The 27,590-nt window shown below is 38.4% G+C and overlaps 1 protein-coding gene across 1 annotated transcript in view; it reads left to right on the forward strand.

The window, feature by feature from the left end:
• Nucleotides 1–27,590, forward strand: part of spock1 (SPARC (osteonectin), cwcv and kazal like domains proteoglycan 1) — a 184,728-nt gene that overhangs the window by 115,520 nt on the left and 41,618 nt on the right. The window contains exon 4 of the mRNA XM_079893507.1: nucleotides 23,132–23,246. Within this exon, the coding sequence (XP_079749633.1) occupies nucleotides 23,132–23,246 (115 nt within the window). The remainder of the gene's footprint in view (nucleotides 1–23,131; nucleotides 23,247–27,590) is intronic.

Here is a 27,590-nt window from a genome sequence, read left to right on the forward strand (position 1 = left end):
AGGTCAGTTAGTGTCATTTCATTTATGCTTTTCTTTTTAGGCTGTTTTGTTCAAAAGCAGCAGATTATTTATACAGAGTTAAAGCTAATATATATATCTCAGCATTTTAAGCTACTGCCAAAAGTGTTTCTGCGACGTTGATTCCCATCTATGAATTGCTGAGCAATCATCTCCCTATCTATACTGTCCAGTTTGTCACCGTGGATGTGACACACAGCAACACTGTTTGGACGAGACTCTGTCATTGTGCTTCGGAGCCAGGTTTTTAATCTCCGAAGACAGCTGAAGCTTCTTTCAGCCTCTGCTGAAGAAACAGGGCAAACAAGGAGCAACTTCACAACTGTTTCCACTTGATCAAAGAGTTGGCGGACTTCTATAACATATTCCGAAGAGTGTTTGCAGCCTCAGTAGTTGACTGATAATTATACTTGGACTTGAACATTGCTAATTACACCCTCAGTGAAGCCCAGTGCAATTCTGGATATTGTTCTAACAGACCAGCATCAGACTCTCCTGTCAACAGTACCTTTTCAATAGAACTGATCATAAGCAGCCCCTCTTGCTCAAATCTTTCTTGAAACTGCATATTGACAACATCCAAGACCTTGAAAAATTCTGTCCTGAAGTAGTCTGCGATGAACAAGGTACATGTGCTGAACGACCAGACATCCATGATGACACAAAACTGCAACTTTGGAAGTGAATTGATGTTTTGTGCAATTCCACGAATTATTACTGAATAGATTGAGGATTTCATTTGTAATTTGTGGACAAGTATAATCGGTTTTGAGAAACAGCCATTTGCTTAGGCTGGGGTTATCTTCCAACTTGTATTTTAAAAGCTGATTAAAGTTTCCGTCATCATCATCATCATGGCCTCTAAAAGATAAACCTTGTCTTGCCAGAAACTGCACAGCACTGATTATCTTTAATTGGCATTTCCTTGCCTCCTCTTGCTGGGATGCCCTTACATTGGACGGCTGAACATCTATTGGTCTTGATTCATAGATGTGTGTTGTTACTTGTGACATTCTGATCCAGCATGTAATGTAAACCTCTCTCTGGCCTTCTTCCAGTTGCTGATAAAGGTGGTTTCTGTATTTTTGACAAGCTGTTTTGTTTTTAAAGGCCTTGGGACAGTAGAAGCACAATGCTCCATCAATACCAGGCTCAAAATGGAGCCATGCAAAATCTTGGTACCACTGAGCCTGAAATTTGTCCCGAATCACCTGACACACAATAGTCTTGGGATCTGGTTGGTGGGGTTTTAATACAGGTACTGAAGACCCACCTCCTTTTACAACTGTCAACATGTCTGATGCCCTCTCCTCTGCCTATAAAAAAAGTACAAATTCGTCTGATTAGTCTAAGTTAAAGGAATCATAAATATTTCAACATAGACAGTGCTGCTAAATATTTAGTATTTTCCTTTCAGTTTACACATTCATATAATAAATGGTACACAACAACAAAGGCTTTATTGTCTCCAAATCTAAGCCAAATCCTAAGAGTCAATTTTAGCTATAACTGTAATCATAACTTTTCACAAAATGTATATGTGTAGTTACTTTGTTTTGCCTATGCAAGGCAGTGTAGACATAAAACACATAATGAATGTGTAATGGAAAAAGACAAAACAATTTTCTTAACTTATTCCAGTCATTTGTTTTCCCTCACCTCTGAAGCCTCCTTGAAACTTTCTGCCTCATTCACTCTCAACTCTAAATTAACTTCTGGCTCTGTCTATTGACAATAAAGACGTGTTTGAAATATGCAGATACAGGGAATTGTGACATACAGAAGAAATTAAGTACACTGCTGAACAATAACCAATAAGTTGAATTCTTATCTATCTATCTATCTATCTATCTATCTATCTATCTATCTATCTATCTATCTATCTATCTATCTATCTATCTATCTATCTATCTATCTGTCTATCTATCTGTCTGTCTGTCTGTCTGTCTGTCTGTCTGTCTGTAGTACTAAACTAAAACTTTTAAATTGAAAACCTTCAAACTTCAAGCTTTTAAAACTTCTTCAAACTTTCTGGTTTGGCTTTTTCAAGACAACTTAAAGTTTGTCTACAAACTTTTTTTTATCTAATTGTAAAGTGTTACCGAATTATATATGGTAAAAATCATGTACACATGTTACAACGCTGCCTGATTCAAGCAGATATATAGTGGCTGTTAATGCATGAAAATCCAAATTCAGCATTAACAATCACCATCTTTATTCGAATTTGAAGGGCTTTGATAACATATCTGTGAAAATAAAAGACATTACGAATAAAAAAAGACTGAAAATAAGAGCACATTTGTGCGGGTAGTGAATATTTTCAATTTCCAACAAAACTTGTTAATTATTTAACAAGAGAAATAGGAAGAGTTATTCATCAATGTGCAACACAATTCGGATACCACATGACAACTTACAGTGCTTGACTTTTTTGTGAAAAAGGAGTGAAGAGTTTTTTGCCGTTTTGAACTCATCGCGATCTCTATGAAAATGATGGATACAGCACGGGTGCGAGCATGGGCGTGTCATGATGCACGAGTGACTGATTACCATGGAAACGTGAAAGTCACGTATGTAGATAGACTATCTTGACTCTTTGAATTTTAAATCTAGATGTATACACATTGGCCCGTGAAAACCTCAACTTGTCGTGAACACACTTGCCCTATGAAAAAGTGCGGGGGACGAATTTACATTTTATAAAAAGTGGGGGGGACACGTCCCCCGCGTAATTACGCCCATGGTTCTGAGCTGATCCGCGCAATATGACTGAAGCCCAATTGTTAAATGTTGCATGGGTGGCATGCAAATCACCTTAGGCGTGTTAACCTGCACGCTCCAAAAGTGTGATAAGATTTGCTCGAGCTGTTCCTATTGCGTCGCTGATGATAAAATGTGCAACATTTGAACTCTCCGTTCCCCATTCTCAATTTGAATTCTATTCAGAATGTAGTAAAACGCTATGGAGAAAGTCAAACACAATCTAAAACAGCCACATAAACTAAAAAGACTGATGAAAAGAGGGAGAAACATCATGATGCACCAACATAAATTAGAAAGCTTGACAACTCATGACAACCTTTACTAGAATTTATTACGTTCTATTGTATTTATTGTGGTTAATTTTGACTAACTTGTTGTAGAATTTATAATAGATAATCTGTTAAGGCAATATATTTTCATATATTAGATTTTCTGTGGCATGTTGTAGCGTTTTTAAATGCGTAGGTTTCCCTAAGCATGGTAACGAGGAGCCATCAGTGGTCTTAATTATGTCCTTATTTTAACAAATGCAATTTGTTCATTTAATTAATTTAAACAATTACAAGAACTATGTTCATTTTTCATAAGGCCAAGTACAAGTTAGAATCAAGAGCTTTAAAGTATGGACCTTCTTGACTTATTGACTTAACAATTGGTTTTCCCCGTCTGTAAAATGTGTTCTGCTAATAATGACAGTTACAGATATTAGGAGAAACCTAGCTTTCAGATATTCTAAAAGATGACAGGAAATTAAGATTTTCATTTTAAGAAAAAAGTAAAGATAGTTTGACTTCCCATGGCACTTTTTAGACAAGGGATTGTTAACAAGGCTATCACTTTATTGCAGTTATGTTATCAACCTTATATTAAACGGAGGTGACGTGTGTTTAGTGAGCACTAATGTGGCTGTAATGTTGTTGTTTTTCTCAGGTCAGACTGCAGATGTTGTTTGGATGGGGAATTTGATAAAAGCTCAGTGGTTTGATTGACGATGATTTCAGTGGGTCACAGCAGCAGTCCTGAACGTCTGCATTACTTTTTTGTATGTGTCTGTCTGTCTGAAGATGAGAGCATGCGTCCTGACAGGTTTTCATGAAAGCCTCCATCATATCTGTTGATGTGACGTTTAGCTTTTGAGTCAGTGATTACTGTAATGAGGAATTCATATTCAAACACTGTCAACGTTGTTTTTGTTATTCTACCTGCACTGATTTTTGCTTGACATAAACACTCTAGTGAACATATTTTGTGTTCAAATCATGTTGAAAAGATTGTATTTATGAGTTGAACACACATGGAAACTCATTTTTCAAAAACCCTCCATCTTCCCCAGCTGAACCTGTATAGATCTGCTACGGGGGTTATTTCATTTATGTTATACAGTATGTGCAGCAGCAGCATGTCTTCTCTGAGAGTTGTCATGACAGAAATACTTTGTTTCTAAATGATGCTAAAGATTCAATTACAGATGAGTTCAGTGATAAAAGACAAATTACACATTACTCATTAGCCCCTTTCACACAGCGCGTTGATCCCGGGAAATTGCCGTTAAATTGCTAGAGTGCCTTCTGTGTGAATGCAAACACGTTCCGGGATTGATGCCGGGATGGGGACCTAGTAACATTGCCGGGATCAGTCCCGGAACGTGCCCTGTGTGAACAAAAGCCAGGACCAATGCCATAAAGGGTGTGTCGTAGTGATGACGCACATGCCATCGCACGGCTCTTTCTACAACCTATGCTACAGCAAATGGGGAACGAGCCACTCGGCAAACCCAGTGGCGCTACTGGGGAGTATGGACGCTTCTTCGTGTAGAAATGACGAAGAGTTATCAGCAAAACTGACATCTGACAGGAGTTATCACATCCTGACGCCACTTGTCTTTACGGGATGTGTGTGAACGCACTCACAGATTTCGTAAAATCACTGGCAGTGTGAATACCATAATCAAACAATCCCGGGACAAATCCCGGGACACATTATACGTGTATTTTCCGGAGTCTCTGTGTGAAAGGGCTATTTTCAAATATTTCCTGATGATGTGATGCAGAGGGTGTGTGTGTGTGTGTGTGTGTGTGTGTGTGTGTGTGTGTGTGTGTGTGTGTGTGTGTGTGTGTGTGTGTGTGTGTGTGTGAGCTGGTTGGTCAGTATGCGGTGGAATTGATTTTCTTGGTTCAGTGTATCAATTTGCAAAAGAGACACTTGAAAACAAGCAGCGTGCAAAGCAAACACTGAAAACAAACCGCAAAATCAATCAGGACAGCGAATCTGAGAGAGATGGACAGAATGAAATGAAGAAGAGCAGAAGTGTGTGTGTCCAATGCTCAGATAAAAGCCGGTTGTTTTAGATTCACTGTCTTAACTCATTGAACCGTGACGCAACTCTCATACTTGTCCAGAGGAACATTTCATTTCTCAAACGTTGCTCTTTCATAGCTCACGAATCTTAAAGGAGTTCTCTGTTATGCTTTTTTTTTTACATATCAACCTTGTCTCAGATGCGTCTCTCAGACATACATAAATGAGTCGGATTATGAAGTTAGATAAAGGTTCTTCCCAACGCCTCAAAATTGTCTTTTTTAATTGATTTTAATTCCCAGCCCTACAGATCATTTGATTGAAATATCTGACTCATAATTGCAGACTTCTGTTATATTTATTTCATCGAAATGAAGTTTGAGATGCTGAGATCTGCTCTGAACATCTGTAGGAGACATATGTGAGATTATTGAGGTCTGGAGAAGCTTATGAGACGGAGGAGACGTGTAAAACTTTCTGTTTAACCTTGACTCTCTCTAGTAGAGACGATTGAGATTTTAAAGAGATGAGATCTCATTTGGGGTTTGTCTTTCCTCGGGGTGTACACAAACAGTTTATGATTTTAGCTGTCTCACTGTTTAAAAGCATACACACACACAATACATACACACACACACACACTCCCTCAGGGGAAGATCAGAGAGCAAACATGCAGGAAATTGGTTTGAGGTTTTATTTTGTTGGTGTTTCTGATAGTGGTCAGTTATTTGTTCTCTGTTTTACCTTCTTTTCACAAAGATGGACAGAGGGAATGGAGGGAAAGGATAAAAATGAAAGAAATGTACAATGGACACTATTCCCACAATGGATGGAAACACACACACACTGGGCTGTGAATTGATTTGGCGTTTTATTCCCCTGTGACACAGACAGAGAGAGAGAGAGAGAGAGAGAGAGAGAGAGAGAGTCAGACAGCCACAAAATCTTTCTGTGTCATAAATAGAAAGAGATTCAGGCTGAATTCACTAAGCAGTTGCACCATTTTTGCACAAAGTATTTCAAGAATGTGTGTCTTTTTCACTAACCTCCCACAATCCTGTAGTAGTAATCCTGTTGTAATTCGGTATTAGTATTTCAATTTAGTCATTGTCATTATGTTCAGCACATTGTCATCTATCTATCTATCTATCTATCTATCTATCTATCTATCTATCTATCTATCTATCTATCTATCTATCTACCTACCTGTCTATCTATCTATCTACCTACCTGTCTGTCTGTCGGACTGACTGACTGATTATCCATCCATCCATCCATCCATCCATCCATCCAATGATAAACCACAGTTTATAATACTAGTCACTATAAAAGCCCAAACATGATAGCTGTGACATTTGACCCTGTTCGACCCATGTCTCTCTCTTGTGTTTCACGCGGCTGCATAATTCTGGTTTATCTCCTGGTTGCTACAGCAACAGTGAGTCTGACAGTAATTGGGCCACTGTGCTGGAGAGGTGAGGGAGGTGAACTTTAACCCCTGGGGGTCAGAGGCCACAGTCCCACCTGAAGTGGCTCTGCATTGCTGTGATTAGACACTTGACCCGCATTCCTCTGAGAGAGAATAAAGGGGATCTGAATAAAAACGAGTCGTCTGACCCCCCTCGTGTCCAGCGGGCAGCCGTGGCATCTGACAGCCTGTGCGTGTCGTGGCGTTTGAGCCTCAATGGCTGAATCTGCAGTGAGGAGCTGAAGTGGCCTCTGGCTCCTCGCTGGGGCTTCATCTAATTAAACCACCGGGGGGGGGGGGTGATCAGGATTTTTCTGCCCATCCTGATGCTTGTAACAAGCATAGCATTCATTTCTGAAGAAGCTCATAGAGTGTGTGTTTATGTGTGACTGAATGAATGATGGCTTTTTAACCCTGCAAAGCCAGACATATAACAGTGAGACAAATGCATATAAATATCAGTAGTTTCTCTATATCAGGGGTGCCCAATCCTGCTCCTGCCGATCGACTGTCCGGCACAGTTCATCTCCAACCCTAATCAAACACACCTGAAGCAACCAATTAAGGTCTTCAGGATCACTTGAAAATTAAAGGCAGGTGTGTTTGATTAGGGTTGGAGATGAACTGTGCAGGACAGTCGATCGGCAGGAGCAGGATTGGGCACCCCTGCTCTATATCTTCCAATAATATTTTCCAATAATCTTAGTAATTTTCTCAAAAGCCTGAAGGATCATATTTGATAGTCACATTTTAGCATGGTTAAAAAAAAAAAAAAAAAAAAGTATGAATATGTATCAAGTAAACCAGTTCGGTAAGTGTCCATCTTGAAATATTACTAACAATATAAAAGTTATTCTTATGTTCACTTCATAAAAAACAGTAAAGATTTTACCGCAAAAAGACACATGACCCATAACCTGAAGGGTGACATTTTTGGCAATTATATTAAAAGGCCTTTTACCTGCTAAAAAAAAAGTACAGTTTTGATCATGTTGATCATTTAGTGGCCTTATAAATTCATCTATCAATATAATACAGTATGCTTTAAAGGAATACAACCAACTTGAAATGTTGTTCACAACCCATTTTACTTTTGTAATGTGACTTACATCCTATAGTGAAATGTAAAATGTTGCACAGCGGTTGATTTTCTCCACTGATAGTGTGGTGAAAAATGTCTCTGTTTGACAGATGTTTGGAAAAGTCAACTGAGAAGGAAAGTCGTTACATTCATTTTTTTTCCTTTGGAATAACGTGCACCAATGAATCATTCACAATTAGATCAGGATCATGTATTTGGAAAGGAAACGGGTCGATTTTTGATTTCACGTCGACTTTAACAGTCAAGGCCCGCTCTGCTAGGTCACACAAACAAATTCTCTCTCGTCAACAGTTTTCACACTCTGATTGTTTCGTCCAAACCAGAGTTCGATTTCATTTTCTCTTATCAAGCGTCTGCTGTAGCTAAGACTCCTATCTAGAAGAAACATTAGAATGCTGTTCACTTCACTTTTTTTGTTTTTGTCAGATTTAGCCATTTTTTGTTATCACCACCAAAAACAAACAGACTCAACTGGCAAGAGAAAGCAATGAGAAATGCATTCTGTCATAGACACATTGCATGTCACGTTTTCACAACAAATCAAGTCACCATTATTTCTATAGTGCATTATAGAGCTGGTAAGTCCCGCCCCTTCCGCTAACCCCACTGGACCTCTTGGTTGAAAAATCGTCAATGCAAGTGAATGGGAGAAAATAATTATTTTCTGGTCCCGTTTGAATTGTGCCATGAATGTGAACATATGTTGTCTGAATTTTTAATATAATTTTTCGTGTAAAGAATGCTACAATTTAGCGGGTAGAAGTTTGATACGGTTAGACTTTGTGTGAGAGCACTTTGTGGACTACAACTCTTCGCTGCTTTCGACGTGTTTGAAACGTCACCACCACTCGCACACGGACACTAGCTCACGGATCCCGCTAAACATGGCTGTGTCTTTGGTGCACTTCACCGCCTTCTTTCAGGGAGAGGACAAAATCGTTGAGGTTGGCGAAAACCATGGGTAAGTCAACTTTATGGGGTGACGTCACATAGTTTGTTATGTCTTTTCCACAACTGCTAGCCAAAGAATCATACCATACTGTCAAACTCGTAACATGAAAAATTGTACAAAAAATTCACAGACAACATTTGTTCACATTCATGGCACAATTCAAACGGAACTAGAAAATAATTATTTTCTCCCATTCACTTGCATTGACGATTTTTCAACCTAGAGGTCCACTTGGGGTTTTACGGATGGGCGGGACTTACCAGCTCTATACAGTACAGACTGTTTCAAAGCAACTTCACAGTAATAACAGGACAATAACAGAATCAATGATGCAAACATCAAATATGAGGCAGATTCAAATTCTGCTGTAAGGTAGCTCTAAAAAGACAACAGTGTCCTCATGCAGCTCGAGTCAGTAGATGGTGATGATTCAGCGATGTTGAAAAATTCATCAATTATGAAACAAATTCGATTTAGCTATAAAGCAAGTCTACAGAAGACAACAGTGTCCTTACTGAGCTCAAGTTTTGTACTCATCCGATAGTGTCAGTGTAATCAAATCAACAATATTACTAAAACCAAATGGGCTCGGGTCTAATGTGAAGGGGCTGACCTGAGGAAGAGGAAGCTCAGTGAGTGAGTCTTTGTTTTCAGAGTAGAAATGAGACAAATCGTAATGCCACAGGCCAACACAGTTTCATCTGCGCTCCTCTGCAAATGAACAGCACCAGCTGAGCCAACATGAGCGCCAGGCTGTGTTTCCAGCATTTTAGGAAGCACTCCGTCATGTCTGAGCCAAAATGGCCGTCAGGCGGCGGTGAAAGCCAGCTGGGATGTACAGCCGCGATTGGGCCAATATGGCTGCAGGACAGGTATCAAAGTCTTCGGGGACAGACGGTGCTTTTTCAGCTTAGGATGGCTTGCGGCTGCAGATATGTCCTTTGTCAATGAAATGCTGGAAAGGAAACTGGGCTGTGGACGGCAGCTCGCCTCCGTCACCGCCCCAATTAGAGCTGACGTGCCGAGAGGAGAGAACAACGGATGAAAGAGACGAGTGTTTTTACCGCAGTAATTCCCACCGCAATTCATCACAAAGACAAGATCCCCATTCCTCCTCTTGTGAACAACGAGAAAGTGAAAACAGACGCTCGGAGCGGAGATGCAGTGGCCCTAATATGTCGTTTTAGCTGAGACCGTCGCTGTGTGAAACTGCCCTCTGACAGCCGAGAGATTCGCCCTCACAGCCACAACAACAAAAGAGCAGTAATGACACGCCGAACAAAACCAAACAACTTCCATTTAAGCACATTAAGCAACAATGTTACATAATTAGTTCCTTTTTTTATTAGGAGCAACACAATGATGTAACTTGCTACTTTTAATCATGTAAAATTTTCCCAAAACACTGGAAACACTTGGGTGAATGTCACACCACGCAAGTAATATTAATCAAAATCTCATAATTATTATTGAGTCAAGCTGATTTCATTTATTATTAGTTGTATCCCCTTATTTTTCAAATTGTTCCTATGCTTTATATGTTAGATTCTACATGTGTATTGACATAAATATATATGTATTATTTTTTATTAATATATTTGTCTATTATTAATTATCTCATGAATTTACCATAAAATGATATTGAAAATTAATGCACACCCATGCATAATGCATAATGTAATGCATAAAGGTAATGCATAATGCAGCCATATACTGTACGTATGTATGTACACATGTAAATCAATGAATAAATAAATGATCTGTGTTCGTTTACACATTCCTGTCATTCTGCACATTAGTTGCACAGTGACTCTTTCTGTAATTGACATAGGTAAAATAGGTAGATGGCAACAAGTGACGATATTTGTGATTCATTCAACTGATTCATTCAAAAACACTAATGCATTCAACAAGTTAGTGGGTCATTGAATCATTCATTCAACTGATTTGTTCAAAAACACACATTCATATAGGAATCAAAGCAAGTGAGCGAGTTACTGAATCATCCACTGAAACGATTTGTTTGAGAACACTGATTCTTTCAGGAACAAAACAAGCGAGTGAGCCACTGAATCATCCACTGAAACGATTTGTTAAAAAACAATGATTCATTCAGAAAGCCACTACTGTGTTGCTTGGAGACTCGCACATCGATTGTGACAAACGGGAGCATGTTCGCTTAACATGCGAGAACCAGTGAGGTTCATTCTCATGTTACGCAGCACGTTTGAGCTTCAGCAAGAAAAAATGAGGTTTGTTGCGTCAAACAAGTACTATTGAGCTTCAGTTTAAGTTCGACAATCAATGTTTATATGTAAATAAAAGGCTAAATTAAGTCTGTTCATAATATAAAGCGATCGTGTCTCTTCAGAAAATTTGGACTAAACCGCTCAATTCATATGGATTAGTTTTTACGATCTCTTTATGAACTTTTTAAAGCGTCAAAGCATCAGTTGTGCAGCTGTCAATGGAGGGACAGAAAGCTCTCAGATGTCATTAAAAATATCTTCATTTGTGTTCTGAAGATCTTACGGGTTTGAAACGACATGAGGGTAAGTAAATGATGACAGAATTTCCATTTTTGGGTGAACTAACCCTTTTTTGCTCTTGTGGATTTGTATTTGGGACTATTATCTGAAACATAAGTTTCTCAGTTAACCTTAATTTTTAGCGAACTGCTCAGCAATATCACCCACAATTGTGTTGTCGGTCTGAACGTCAACACAGCTGTCTGATACTGTGTGTGCGCTCAAATAAATGTCTCTCTCTTGTTTGTAGTTAAAATGACCAGCCTGTTGTGTTTGTGTTTCTCTTTGAGAGAGTGAGAGATGACAGGAGTGTGACAGGGCAGATAATCAGGAATAGTTAATCCGCGTCTCTTGGGCAGTTGAGGGCGTTCCGGATTCTTCTGTAGTGTTTAGAGTCTCTTTGAGCACTGTCAGCAACACACACACACACACACAGTCCTCCACTAACCTCTCCTTTTTGCCTCTTTTCTCCTCTGTATCACTCTCTTATTATCCTGTCTGTGTTTCTAAACACCCTCCATACACTGTGCTTCACATACATGCGGACTACACTACAGTACATGCTACGGACTGTTTTGTTTTATTTTACATTAAACTAATGATCATTTCTCTGCTGTTCACACAGAATGCGGTTTTTGTTTTCCACAGTGATTTGTCTTTTTTTGTAAGCATGCTCTAGTCTAGAAAGATGTTGCTTGTGCTTGCGCCTCGGGTCTTTTGCAATGTCATTTTTAGAGCGCGGTTAAAAGTTAAACTTTTTAAAAAATACACCTTGAGACCTTGTGCTTTTACATTGCCCTGCGTCTCATGCTTCAAGTGCAAAAAAAAACAAAACAAAAAAAAAACATTAAATCGCATTATGTGGCTTAATCAATTAGGACAGTGATGCAACTTAGTACACAACTAATTGATGATGCATATGCTACTACATACCGACAAGTAGATGAGCCCAGAATATATCAATGCAATGCACAAAGTGCCAATTGGGGAAACACATAATGAATTCAACTTTGCTCGTTGCGTTCATATTCTGGTCTCATCTACTTGTCTGTATATAGTATGCATTTTATAAAATGTGCCAATTTTATAAACATGCATTATTAACGTTGCATATGAATCATGTTTCCGGTTGAGAATGTCTCCAATTGAGAACCCAACACAATACCAAAGTTGTTTATCATAAAGTAAACAAAAATGTCCTTATCATGGTGCATACAAATTGTTAAGGTCTCAGGACAGTTTATGGTAATATTATGAGATGTATTAATATTACCATGAAATGCAGACAAAATAATGAATATCACACAAAGCATAGCAAAACTGGCAATTTACTAAATACATAAACAGCAGTAGTGAGATTTACCAGCCACGCACTGGGACAAATGTTGTATTCGGCTGCTGAATATGAGAAATAATCAGCCAGTTGACTGCATAAACATATAAATGGGATTCAGTGCAATCAACAGCAGAGCCTATAATTCACAGCACAAAACACATAATCCAAATTAATCCTCATTGTGAACCTGTTTTAATGTCGACTGGGTTATGCTTTCCTTTTTCTCAAATTTGTTGGTTTTTGAGGATGAAGGTGTCACAACCTGTCCATGTTGACATTGTTTGACTTTGGCCTAGAGACAGATTCATATTTTTCATTGAGCTTTCCACAATTCATTCTGTTATTTTATACTGTGGACACATGACGAGTCACATAATCCTCATCATTCTCTCACTTCTATGAGCTCATGTCAGGTGTAAATGTGTTCCTGTCTCTTTAAGACTGCGGGAGCAGCTCAAATACACTGGCAGCTCATTTCAGTGCCACATCTGAGCATTAATTAATCAAACGTCTGCCCACGATTTTAATCTTTTAGTCTTTTTCTCACCATTAAATGTGACCCTTGGGGAGTGTAGGGTGTCAGACGTGTGACCCGTGATCCATCTAATTGAACGTTTCTTTCATCATTGGGCGGAAGAACATTTTAATTAAGCGTTACATTCTTTCCTTTAGTCTTTTATTTCTTTTTGCTTGTGTGTTTAGCTGTCTGTTTGAACATGTTTGGATGTTTCCAGTGTAATTCTGATCGATCACTATGGTAACCCTTTTCCCGCTCACTCGGGCATTGCTGTATGAAGTTGCGTCTGTAGCAGAAATCACAGCAAGGGTTTACTAAAGGCGAGCTTGATTTCTGCCTCAAACATCAGGATTTTGTTTCTTTTTTTAGCTGGATTACAGTGTTTTTAACCTTGAGAAAAACCCAGTAAACCGAGCCAAGATGACAAAGACGTTTAGCTCCAAATGCATGTGTGAGAAAGAGGAACAAACTCACACAGACTTTCAATAAAGCAAGAGACTGTGTGAGACCTGTTTTAAGGTATGTGGTAAAATCACTTTTACACACCAAACATAAAAAAACAACAACAACATTTTTTTAACTTGATAGTTGAAATAAAAATGTTAAACAAATGTTAACTGGAATAAAATAAAATCAAAATATATAAAAATGAAACCTTTATAATTTGATTTGATAACCTAGTTATCAAAGCAGCATTTCTCATGTATGTGCATGCATGTATGTACTAAAATAACTAAAACTGAAATAAAAATTCATAAAAAATGTACAAATTTAAATATTAAAATTTTTATAAAAAATAAAATAAATAAAAAACTTATAAAAATGCCAAAAACACCCAACAACTTTACTAAAATGTTTGAAATTTAAATTAGGCTAATTAAATATATATTTTAAAAAAACAACTATAAAGATAACATTAGTACACAACCTTCAGTGGCTTATTTGTTTTGTTGATGAACACCAAGTGAATTCATTAAATACTTGAATAATAATCAGATCAAGTAAAAACAAAATATATATATATAATTTTTTTAATAGAATTCAGCTTTTACGCCGATTTCAAATGTGCCTCATCCAAGTTTTAAAAATATTTTAAACTTTAATTACAGTACCTCAACCTCTTGGCCTTTAACTCAGGCCTTTAACTTTAACTTTAGTCTGTATTGCGTTGCTTTGTGTACTTTTATGTGCATGCGTTTCACAGCCTTTAGGAAGTGTAAATTGCCTGTTTTGTTCTCTTTGAAGCTCTTTCCTTGGGCCATATTAAATCTCGTCTGCTTCTCCAAACATTATTTTAAAGCAGAAGAAACTCTTTAGTAGAGCAAACCCTTTAAATACTTCTATTCTGAAGCTGGCCAATAATCATAGTGCAGCTGATGAATATTCAGTAGTGTTGGGAGAAGGCGCAGTCCCATGGGGCACTGGAGCGAGAGGCGCACACTTTCCACCCGTCGCTCGTGTCCTGAAGGCATGTTCGTTAAAATCCCATCCCGCCAAACCCCTCTGCCGACTGAACTTCCCCAGCGTTTATCAATTTAATACTTTAATTAAACGTGGAATTATACATATGTTCCTTGCACAAGGTTTCCACAGCTGTTAGCGCTGAATAATCTTTCAATGTCGAACGCTTTCTTCTGGGCTTTTCTCACTATAGAGCGACGGATAAACGGAGTCTCGTTGTCCCGCAGTGAGATCCGTGTGAATTAAAGAGCTGTAGGTGTGTTCTTACCTGTTTAACATGCATTAGTTTTGCTCTGCAGGTGAACTTCAGCTTTATACTTTTACATGAATTAAAGCGTCACATTCAAGCTAATTATTTACACAGAGAGAGAGAGGGGGTTATGCTTGTTAAAGAAACACTGTGTTACTTTGAGGACCGAATTGTCTTGAGAAGTGTGCTAAATTTGAGGGCATCCTCAAACGTATGAATGATTCATAATGTGAATAATATTTGTTTTCAAGTTTTCGTTTAGGGTTTGAGCAGTTAGTCAGTAGTTATTACATTAAGTTTTACATAAAAAACAATAGAAGTCTATGATATGTCCTCATTTAATCTCTTTGTAAACTTATATATATGTGTGTGTGTGTGTGTGTGTGTGTGTGTGTGTGTGTGTGCGCGCGCGTGTGTGTGAAGACAGCTCCTGCTGTGCAGTGATAGATGGTTCTTCCTACATATAACCTCATTACACACACAAAAAATCCCTGATCTCCTCTCTCTCTCTCTCTCTCTCTCTCTCTCTCTCTCTCTCTCTCTCTCTCTCTCTCTCTCTCTCTCTCTCTCTCTCTCTCTCTCTCTCTCTCTCTCTCTCTCTCTCTCTCTCTCTCTCTCTCTCTCTCTCTCTCTCTCTCTCTCTCTCTCTCTCTCTCTCTCTCTCTCTCTTCATATCATCCTATCACAACTCACTATGCTTTATTATCTGCACATTTAGCTCAGCTGATTGGTGATTATTCCTTTTTTCTCTTGTCTTGACTTCTCTCTTCTGAATCTGTTCTAGAAGATCATTGTGTGTGATAAGGTTGTAGTGAACACACACACACTGAGACACGTCTGTCATCTCCATATGGACACGTCTGACCTCAGCATCACACATGGCTGACTGCAGTATGACCCTTTACTGAAGGAGACGCTTCTGCTCAACTCTTGACTGTTCAGCTTGTGTCATGTGATGTGGGAGGGGCTTGATATTTTGAGGGAGTGGCCTGAGGTCGGAGGGAGTGGCTTTAGATCATTTGACAGACAGACGTCTATAGAAAGGCTGTGAGAGCAGTGGTATTTGAAGTGTGTGCAGAGATTTTAGACAGTTTTTTTTATTTTAGTGTGCAGGTTGTCATTCTTTTACACTTTATGCTATTTTTTTATGTTATACTTTGTTATTTAAGTATCATTTTATACTGTACTTTAATTTAGTAATTTAGAGCTTTTTTATATTTTCAGGTTTCCTTTTTTAGAGTTTTTTTTTTTTTTCTGGTTTAATTTCCAAATTTCACACTTGGTTCGAATGCCTGTTCCGAACCCGAGTTCGATTGCTCTTAATCCCTCCTATTACATTATTTGGGTCAGAACCTCAGTGTGTTTGCATCATCAAATCAGCAGCTGTTTACCCTTGAGAAGGCGGAAAAATGTACGAGATATACATTCTCTCTGCTTGCAGTGTGTCTTTCACGCTTGCTAGGAAAGTGAATGAGAACACACAAAACACAGTTTTATTTAATCATACATCATCAATAGCGGTTCACATATTTAGTACGATTGCATGAACCGTACCCCAGACCACCCTTTTAATGTGGACTTGGGTACAGTTTGCAGGTGTGCACCTGGGTTTAAAAACAGCGTTCAGATCATCCAAACAAATCAAACTCTGACGTCAATTGTACCCAGGTGCGCATCAAAAGCCCTAGACTGAAACCACCCTAAAATTCTTCAGAATAGCACATGATTGAACTGACGAATTAAGACTCATCACATTTCAAATGAGGTCTTAAAATGACTGAAATCTATTTCTGAAGCCAGTAACACACACACACACACACACACACACACACACACACACACACACACACACACACATACATAACAGTGTTTTACTTTCTGTTGAGCTTGTGTTGTGTAATTCACTGTCTCTAGGTGCCTTTTGCTCCAGTAGGGTCGTACATTATTAACACTCAGTGTTTGAGTTGACCTCACATTGTAAACTTTAGCAAATCGTTTATTCCCTCGTAACAGAAGCCCAAACATGCTCATATCCTCAAACTCTTACCTATGTGTATTTACAGTCATTGCTAATTTTTTTTTCTTTAGAAAAACACGCACTGATGAATCATTCATAATAAAGCCAGTAAACATGCATTAAGAAAGAATATAGAGTTAATTTTGATTGCATGGTGACTGAAAACACTGCCCTCTCTCTCCCTAGTGTGCCTTTGAATGAGTTGATTGACACTTGATGCCAAAGTGTGCAGATGGCACAGATGGTATTTAGTAGGCAGGTGCCCTAATGTAGAGGGCATTGACGGGACATGTGTGTGTTTTAGGCTCTGTCAAGGTTAGATATTTACATTCTCTCTATGGAAACAGGATCACAGCATGTTAATTAAGCAGATTATGAGTGTGTGTGTGTATGTGTGTGTTCAGAAAACAAAGGTCTCATTCATCTAAATGTTTTTAGTTTATCTGGTGACATTCAGGATTCGGCTGTGAGCTGATTGGCCATTAGGCTGCACAGACTCGTCCTGATTGGATAATCACAGGTATGAATGCTGAATCCAGATCGTCTAATTTAGCCTCATTCAACCTTCAGCACTAATTCCAGTATTTAAAATAGAGGCAGAAAGAGGAAGTGTTCGTTTTAAGATTACTCCGGTGATGTGATTATGGAAGTGAGGTTTATCATTCAGACTAAAAATTACAAAAACACAACAAATGAACTAAAATAAAATGAAAACAGCAAATAAAAATTCACAATAGAATATGAATGTATATTGTTCGAAAGCAACATGTGCCTCTATCAACTGAGCCATAAATGCCATGTGTCTAATAACTCTGGAGCCAGAGGAAAATGATGATTGCTGAATTTGAAATGGCATCTTACTATTTCTTCCATAAAAAAGATATTAGGATAATGCATGAGATGTAAGAGTCGTATGATATTATTCCATTCCAAATTCAGCTGATGTGCATGCACAAAATTGGATTAAAAATACAAAATGTCCTTGTTTATTTCCAAAGTGATGCAATATGCAATGTGATTGAAACATTAATTGTGAATAAATTCCTAATATTAGTAGGCAGTATGCAGTGTAAGTAGGCAGCATTTGCAGTAAGATAGTATTTCATTCTGAACAAAGCCCTCGTGTAGTACAGGCATTGATCGACGCAGCACATGAGACGCCCACATACACAGGGATCCGTGGCACACGAAGGGTTAAAGGTCGATTTGTGATGTGTATGAAAGCGTTTAAGGTCACATCTGGATAGATGAGTTCTACTGTTGCTGTGATACTGAAGTTCAAAGGTCAGACTTGATTGAGAACAAATGCAACTGCAGTTTACACAGAGAGAATCAATCCAGGCTGAGTTTAAATGACTTTAAACGCCTGCATTCGGGTTAAAGCAATAGTTCAGCCAAACAGGAAAATCTGTTAGCATTTTTCCACCCTGGATGAGTTTGTTTCTTGCGTGGAACAGAAGAGGAAGGTCTATTTGATTACGCTGTTTTTACTCATGCAGTGTTTGTAGATTGTCAAAAATCCATCATGAAGGAAAGAACTATAATGTTAAAGTATAATAGGTAAATACTACAGGAAAAGTTTAGAGTTTATAAGCGCACAGGCAGCTGTAAGACGATATACTGTATATAGAGCCAATGTTGCACATTTATAGGATTAATTTACTGGCTATCAAATCATGGCTGTTTATGAGCATATTTCTCTCTCTCTCTCTCTCCCTCTCTCTTTTAATTCAGCCCATAAAAATGATAAAACCTGTGGCCCTGAGGGGAGGCGGGTTTCCATAGCGATGTCACGAGAGACATATGATAGAGGAGGAATCACCCATCGAATAAACCAGCGCGGACGGCTTTTATTTTTCAGCTAAATGAATTCTTCATCACTCAGTCCTGTAGTAAAGCACACCAGACGGAGATAAATGTGGACAGTCAGGCATAGACAAGAAATGAGGAATGAAACTGCATGCTATTAGTGATATTTCTACAATATGTAGTATATATACTTTGCACAGTATGCTTATTTTATGTATGCATGAAATACCGTTACATATTGATTGCATTTGACAAAATGTGCAGTATGCAACATGGTGCACATCCTGTTGAGAGACTGTATCCCACAATGCAATGTCAACTTTATACAATACAGAATGTTTTAAAGCAGCTTCACATAATAGATGATAATAATAGAATCAGTACGAAAAGTTCATCAAATATGAGACAAATAGAAATTCTGCTTTAAAGCAGCTCCATTCAGTTCAGTTTTGATTCAGTTCAGTTCAATAACTCTGTAAAGTTCATCAAGAATGGTCAAGTCGAGCGATGAAATATTAATAATACCAATCACAAATTTGTAAATATGTCGTTCTTATATGTCACTCATTTGATGTGTATGCCAAAATTGTTACTTTTCTTACACAAATGTGTTTTAAAATGCAGAATAACGGTGAGTTAGAAATGCAAAATAATGGTATTTGAGGATGATTAACTGCCAACCACTGAATTAAACACGCAGTGGATGAACTGCCATTTGAAACGGATATCATTATTGCAATGCATAGTTGCACATGCTATTTTTAATAAACAGTGCTCAGTATACAGTATATATTGTGCAGTATTTCATTTTAAACATGGCCGAAGAGTGTACATCGTGCGCTGTATGTCGATTAGGATTGACTGCTTGGTTAAACAGGAACTGAATTTGTTCATTCAGGCCTGGAATTGAAAAGTGTGAAGAGGTAAATATCCCCCTTCCTCCCTCTCTCTCGCTCTCATCTCACATTTATCAGTCGGGATCTATCACACTTTCTTATTTTCATTCCCTCTTCGACACACACGTTCTTACCCTGCAGTGAGGGTGTTTGGAGTTCGTCTCTGAATATGAATGGCCTGTTTTCCGGTGTGATATAAAAAAAAAATGACTGACCAAAATGAAAGAGTACACTGTAGTAACAAGAGAAATGCATCACTATGCTGTACATGTGTACCTGTACATTTACTCACCTTACATGTCCGCTCACCTCACTAGATCAATACTCCTTTTTAATGCTATTTTGTATCGTGTGTGTGTGTGTGTGTGTGTGTGTGTGTGTGTGTGTGTGTGTGTGTGTGTGTGTGTGTGTGTGTGTGTGTGTGTGTGTGTGTGTGTGTGTGTGTGTGTGTGTCATGCGCTGGCTTGATTTGATAATCCAGACAAAGATGCTTGACGCAGATGAACGATGAAATAACATTTAATAAACACTAGGAACCATATTTAAAACACCTGCATGAAACGTCAACACAAGACAAAGAACAGATGAAGACTGAGGGTACAAAAAATGACAATAGGCTAAATTTGTCACATTGTGAGTTGTGTTCCTTGTTCCTGTTTCATGTTTGTCATTGTTCAAGTCATGTGATCCTGTTCTCTTGTCTGATGTGTCATGTTGTCATTGTTTCGTTGTTCACAGGTGTCCCTTGTCTAGTCGTTAGTCTTGTGTATTTAAGCCCTCATGTCTTTGTCTAGTATTGAATGTTTCTAGTTGTGAATGTTTCTTGTTCAAGGTTTTGAGTTTCCAGTTTTCAGCCTTTGTTTTATGTTTGATAATTAAAGTTGCACTTGGGTTCGCTACATCTTGCCTCCAGTGGAATCAATCATAACAAAATTAAGGACAGGTGTTTTGGCGATTAGTTGACATGGAGATAAACCAGGATAACTATGGAAACTAATAAGACAGCAATGGAGACAAGGAAACAGGAACTAAAGACATGGGAACTAAACACAGGCAATAGAAGACAAAAGGATATCATAACAAAAGTCATTTCACACACATACATAGAGGAATCGTGACGATACAAAATTATATTTATTTTTAGAAAATTATATAGTTTTATTCCATTTTATACATGTGTATAACATAAAATGAAGATATAAATGTATATAAATCCAAATAAAATATAAACGGTCCCTTCGTTTTCTTTATGCGAATATATTTTATTATTTATTTTATTTTGAACAAGGTCAAATTCGATCAGGACGTGTTTCTGTGAGATTCACCTCATTAAACTCAGTTATGCAAAAACTAAAACGTGAAAGCAAAATGTCCTTCAGACAGAATCCAATCACTGTATGCTGTGAAAGACATCACGCAATCTGTATGTGTGTGTGTGTCCGCTGCTAAAGCGTGTCCTCACTTCCCCTCCGACACGCTCCCAGCGCCTCATCTCTTGTTTCCTTCCATCTCTCATCGCCCTCACCGGCTGAATCCCATATGCAGGAAAATATCAAATCATTCCATCTGTCACAGGGTTGAGAGAGGCTTGAACTCCATCAATAAGGCATGTAGATCTCTAAACACACACTCTCTCTCCCTCACTAAACACTGAGAGTGGAAGACAGTGAGGAAGATGGAGGTATTAGGTATTACAGATCAAACTTGATGTGTGTAAGAATTAAGCGTGTGTGTGCGTTCTTTTCCATGCAGAGAAAGTGACTCAAAGAAGCATCATGAAAGTAGTTTATATGACTCTCTGTGTGCTCTATATTCAAGTCTTCCTTGAGTCATGCTCTCTGTGAGGAACAGACTGAACTTTAAATCATTAATCACTGTAAATCTCTCCCTTTTCTCATTTGCATATTCAAATATGGCACTGGAACAAGGTTGGACGTAAATGATGTCAAACATTGTTGGTTCTAACTGGCCTTTTGACTTAATGACCCCATTTTCAGTAAATAATATGTTAAATATTGGTCTGTTACTCACACAAAACTATCATATGACTTCAAAAGACCTGGAATAAAGAGCATGGGTCATAAAGATGGATGTTATGTCTGCTTTCATTGTATCACTGTATTATTGTGGTTTATTATTGTTTAATGTTCCGTTGTTTCATTGTATTGTTGGATTTATCATTAACTACATTTGCATGGACACCTTTTGTTTTTTCAATGTCATTCCAATTGATAAATCTGAACGTAGTGTTTACATGAACGCTGAATAAGTGATCGGGTTGATGTACATGTTTATATGTCACAAGCTTAAAATTGGAACTGATCTTTTGAATATACAGAGTGTCCTGCCGTTGGCGCATACTAACCATCCGTATCATTGTTTCATCGTGTCATCATATTGTGCTTTTGTCATTTCGATACATCATTGTTTTGTGATATCAATGTTTTGCTGTATCACTGTAACATCTTTTTGTGAATGTGACCAGAGCGATACTTTTTGTATGGTTAGATTCACATGACAATGACCCTGGGATTTGCACCCAAGGAAATACAAAAGGAACACAGGTTCAGTGGTACAATGAAAAAATAAAAGAAATCAAGCCAGAATCATCATAATCATCATATACCCACCCATGTTCCCATAATAGGATAACCAAATGAAGGGGAGATCCCACATTACTACATGAAGAAAGTCACACAGGTTTAACACAACATAAGGGAGAACTATCCTTTTAATTATGAGGTATTTATTCCGTTAGCAGGAGTGATAAGAGCTGTAAATCGACTCTGTGTGTGTGTGTGTGTGTGTGTGTGTGTGTGTGTGTGTGTGTGTGTGTGTGTGCGTGTGTGTGTGTGTGTGTGTGTGTGTGTGTGTGTTTGTGCTGTGCTGTGCTGTGCTGTATTGAAGGCCAGTTGGCATGGCTGCGCTCCAGACGAACAGCAGGTTGGCATCAAACTTCCCCGATGAACACACACATAGACATGTGAAGGTCAGAGGGAGTGATGGAGTGTTTGACCTCTATTAAACCCACCTGTGTGATTCAGTGTGCCACACACACACACAGCAGCAGCACTATACTGTATGTTTATAATAGTTGTGTATGTCTGATAAAATTCAAATTGAATTTGCTCTGTAATAGATGGCTGAGAAACGTGTGTATGTTTCCTGACTGAGATGAATGTCTCACGAGTTCTCATAATGATCTCCGCACACGTGCTATTCCTCCTCATCCTCCTACTTCCTGCTGGAGGAACTACATTACCTGTGCGAAAGAGGAAAAGATGGCAGAGCGCGAGACAGTGTTTCTTCTCGTCCTCCATTTGTCAGGAAGTGTTTACACTGAGCTATTGCTCAAAGTCAGTGCAGTGAGTGTGTGAGTGTGTGTGTGTGTGAGAGATGATAAAACATTTGCCAGAAGGCTGCTGCATTGTTTCTCCTGTGTGTTTGCCAGAGTAAAGCTCTCCTCTCCTCCATCAGATTCTCTCGCTTCCCTTCATGCCATCTGACTGAATCTACTCTGTTTTTCTTTCCTGAAGAGGAAAAACCGAAACAAAAGAACATGAATATAAAAGATGAGAGAGCGTGTGCGCGTGTGTGTGTGTGTTTGAGAGAGACATAAACACAGATCAGATATCAGATGAGATAAAGGCTGGTTTTAGGCCCAGAAAGATTTCGTTTTATTATATTAAATGAAGTCTTTCTCTGTCTTTCAGGGCTGGACAGCACTAAAGACCCCTGTCTGAAGGTTCACTGCCCTCCTCACAAAGTGTGTGTGAGCCACGACTTCCAGACGGCCATCTGCACCAATCACAAACCAGCACAGCACAGGTAAGACAGGTGTGGGTGCTGAGATGGAGGGAGGTAGAATGGGACAGATTGTTTAATCAACTAGAAAATAAACATTTGTCAAAACAAATTTTGACTAGTTTAAAGGTTATTCAGTTTGGCAAGTGTTGCTAGGGCAAGGGTTTAAAATCTTTTAGATGCTACAAACCCCTAAATATGATCATCCTCATGTGAGGGACCTAGGGCTGTCAGTTAACGCGTTATGAACGGCGTTAACGCAAACCCATTTTAACGCGATTAATTTTTTTTATCGCGAGATTAACGGTCTTTTTGGCCTAGCAAACTTTGTCGTTTTTTTCACATGCTTTTGCAACAGGACGCGGCATGCGCGGCGCTGCTCTATGAAACCCATTCATTTCAATGGCTTGCGCCGCGCGAGGACGTTTTGTTGCTTCGTCGACCAAAGCGCAAGCGGATCTAGCTAGACCGGAAACAAAACAGCAGGCACGCGCACACACTTGTTTGGGCTTGCGAGCCGGCCAAATAGTAGGTTAACGTTACGTTTTGAGTGGATGACGAGCGCGAGACGCCGAAATGGATGCCAATAAGATTCTGAATGGAAAGTTAACTTTTAAAAAGTTGCCAAATGGTTCCATTGACTAGACCAAAGTGATCTGTGTGTTTTGTCGTTGTGAACTGAGCTATCATCATCGCAGTACGTCCAGTCTGAAACACCACTTGATGATGGCCACACACACACACACACACACACACACACACACACACACACACACACAGCTGATGCGAATTCTCCAAACCCTCGTCAATATCAGGACCTCGTCAGGATTTATTTCACACTTTTATTGATGGACAGTGTTACATTGTGTGAGAGATTATTTGCTCCAAGTGAGAATGTTAGTGTGAAATTGAACACAGTATTGCCAATGTTGTTTTCAATAATAAAAGAATCTGCACAAAGCAAGCCAATCCGCTTTTTTCATGTTGATAAGAGCATTAAAATGAGAAAAAAATAATGGGACAAAAATAAATCAAGAGACATTTAGAATAGATAAAAATGTGCGATTAATCGCAAGTTAACTATGACATTAATGCGATTAATCGCGATTAAATATTTTAATCGTTTGACAGCACTAGAGGGACCTCATCCTAATATAAGGAAATATAAAGCAGCCACATATTTTCATGTATAAAGACCTAATTTAAACAGTGAAAAATTAAAATTATCAAAAAATGTACAAATATTTTCCTACTCACTATAGTACTTGACTGTTAGATGCATTATTTTTTATTTAAATGTATTTATTTATTTTAATACTTTTTTGCTAACACTTTACAACAAGGTCCCGATAGTTACCATTAGTTAATGCACTTAACATTAACTAACAACGAGCAATACACTTGTTACAATATTTATTAATCTGCTACTGATAAAAGACAACTTTAGATTTTAATAATGTATTATAAAATTAACTAAGACTAATAAATACTTTAGAATTGTTAGTTCATGGTAACTAATGTATTTAACTAATGTTATCAAATGGAACCTTATTGTGAAGTGTTACCATTTTTTGTTATTATTTATTTTAATCAATTATTTATTTATTTATTTAAATCTTTTTTATACATTTTATATATATATACACTAGGGGTGTGAACCGACATTGGTCTTACGGTTCGGTCCGATTACGATTATCATGTCATCGATTCAGTTCAATTCGATATCACAATGCATCGCGATGCACCGCATCCTCAATTTTAAATTTTTCTTTAAAAGTAATGTGTGCACGCGTGTGTGTGCTCGCCTGTTCAAACAGTGACATTCCAGTTTAAGTTTCAAGGGAGTAAAGCTTGTTTATGCCATTAAGAAAAGGAAAATCTGTCAAATAAATTTTGTTTTAAAGAAATGTTCATTTAAAAGCAGCGCTCATTAATCAGTGTATTATGTTACCATTAAAGATGCGCACATCAACCGTCACCGAGTCTGCTGTTGAAGGTGACGATCATCCATTTATAATCACGCATAACAACACAGAATAATTGTAATTTGACCATCGGGTGCGGATACTTAAATCAGAGAAAGTTATTGGGGCGGGTCAGGGTGGAATCGGTGGATGATTTCTTTTTGGCTGCGGATTCGGCGTTGGAGCTCATCCGCGCATCTCTAAAGCAGTCAGACTCTGCCAGGCGTTAACAGCTCGGGGTGAAAACGGCTAACGTGGTTTATCAAGTTAGTGGTATTACCTCCTGCATATTCTATTTGTGCGTGACATGAGCGCACACAGCGCGTGTCTTCTGCAGGTCGTGCTTACCAGGTTGTTCATAAAAGCCGAAATGTGCCCAGATGTAGGCTTTAAAAGTAGTTGGAGCATTTTTAATTTTCTCGCACTCGCGTCTCACCTCCCTCTGCCATTGTATGCTACCACGACAAAGCACGTACGCGCCAAATGAGGTCAGAAAAGCGTCAGTACATAATAATCGGTTATGGTCTATTACTGAACCGATACCGAATCGTCCTCGTCTGCATCGCGATGCATCGTAGAAACGATTAATTTTGACACCCCTAGTATACACAGGTTTTAGACTAATTTCCCCCTGGACCCTAGCTTGAAAACCCCTGCTGAACAGCTGTTTGGTGCAGTTGATGCATCTTTTACCAGAACAAACTAACTAGTCAAACCCTGAACCCCTGGAAACTCAAAGTGTTTCTCGCCAGTAGCCTAATTCTTGACCAATTATTCCATAACCATGATTACAAATGAGTTCTAAGCACTAGATAAATGAGCATGTGTCCATGTGTTTAATCGGCCTCTGAGGTATTTACACTCGGGAAGCTGCTCCGCTTCTCCAGGGTCACATTAACATTCTATTGGTGCCTGTTGTGAGTCGTTGTCATAGTGACAGCGGAACATTGATGGAATGTCATTCCCGGCCTCTTGACTCTGCCCTCTTTATGTTTGGTCAAACATATATTAATTGTGTAATGGCCATTAGAGCTGGTCCAAGAGTTTACGAAGCTAAATTACTAACGCCCTCTTACATATGCAAACACAAAGAGCATGCTGGCAAGGCAAATATCACATCTCCCTGAGAAATAACGACATGCTGATCCGATTAGAAAGCCAAGCGCACTGCGAGCGGGTGATAATGCTTTCCTTAGGAATTATCGCTGCATTGGTCAATCTATCATTAATGACCAGCACATGAGGTGTAGCTGCCGCTTCTGATCATTAATTTAAACCTTAAAACACTGCAGTACATAATGCATGAAGAGCTCTGCTAGATTATCCACAACAAAATAACACGTTAATAAATCATACGTAGACCCACATGGAATCTGCACACTTTTTTTACTGTTTCTACACTAATTGTTGAGGACAAAGTGTTAAAAGGTGCTGATATTGGTAGTGTTAAAGCATTATCAAATTAACTGAAAAATAAAAAAAAACTCTGCAGTTTCCATACAGGCCTCGGCTCTGTTCTAATATCTAGTGTGCTCCCTTACAGTTTCTCCCATTCATAAGTAATAGGAGTGCACCTTCTTTGTATATCTATAGTCTTTGATTAACGGCACATATTGAGGCGAGGAGAGCTGAGTCTACTTCAACATGTTCTGATAACGTTATAACTCTTAACTTATTTTCTTAATATTTCTCTTGTGGTCCATATGTGGTGAAAAAAAATGAGAAGAGAAGTATTTCGTGTTAAACAATTTGTTTTTTGAGTAAGCTTTAAGGAGAAAGCTAATCTAACATCTTTTATTACCATCGCATTGCCTCGGTTATGCGGTGATGCGATTAATAATAAAAGTAGCCTAATAATAATAATTATTATTGAGCCCATGCTGGGCCTGACATTTAGCATTATGTGTAACACGAGTTTTAACCATTAGTGATGAGGTTTTAATTGAAGTGTAATTATGAAGAAGTGACTCATGCTGGTTGTATGAATAGACTGTATTTCTGCAGTAAGACTGATTTGAGAACAGATCCAACACAGCAGTGTAATTTCCACTTGCAAATATACTTCAATATAATGCAATGAAGTGTAAATTACAGATAATGTAATGCACAATAATGTGCTGTAATATACTCCATTATACTATATCTCACTCCATTATCCAGCAGTTCAGTACGTAGACTTAAAAAGCGTTGGCTGAAGATGAACACTGCATAGTGACTAAAGACAAATTCTCCTCATGATCAGTCAATAATGTTTGTGAATTTGGCGGATGGGTTCAGAAGGACTGGGAGCGAGTTCAGCTTATTACACAGCTCTCTGGAGGACACAACTGTGATTGGTCACCCACAGCATTCGGCCAATATTTTTGTATAATGATGCTAAACTGTAGACACTACATTGGCCATT

Source organism: Squalius cephalus (assembly GCF_949319135.1).
Source record: "Squalius cephalus genome assembly, chromosome: 14".
NCBI classification, from domain to species: domain Eukaryota; kingdom Metazoa; phylum Chordata; class Actinopteri; order Cypriniformes; family Leuciscidae; genus Squalius; species Squalius cephalus.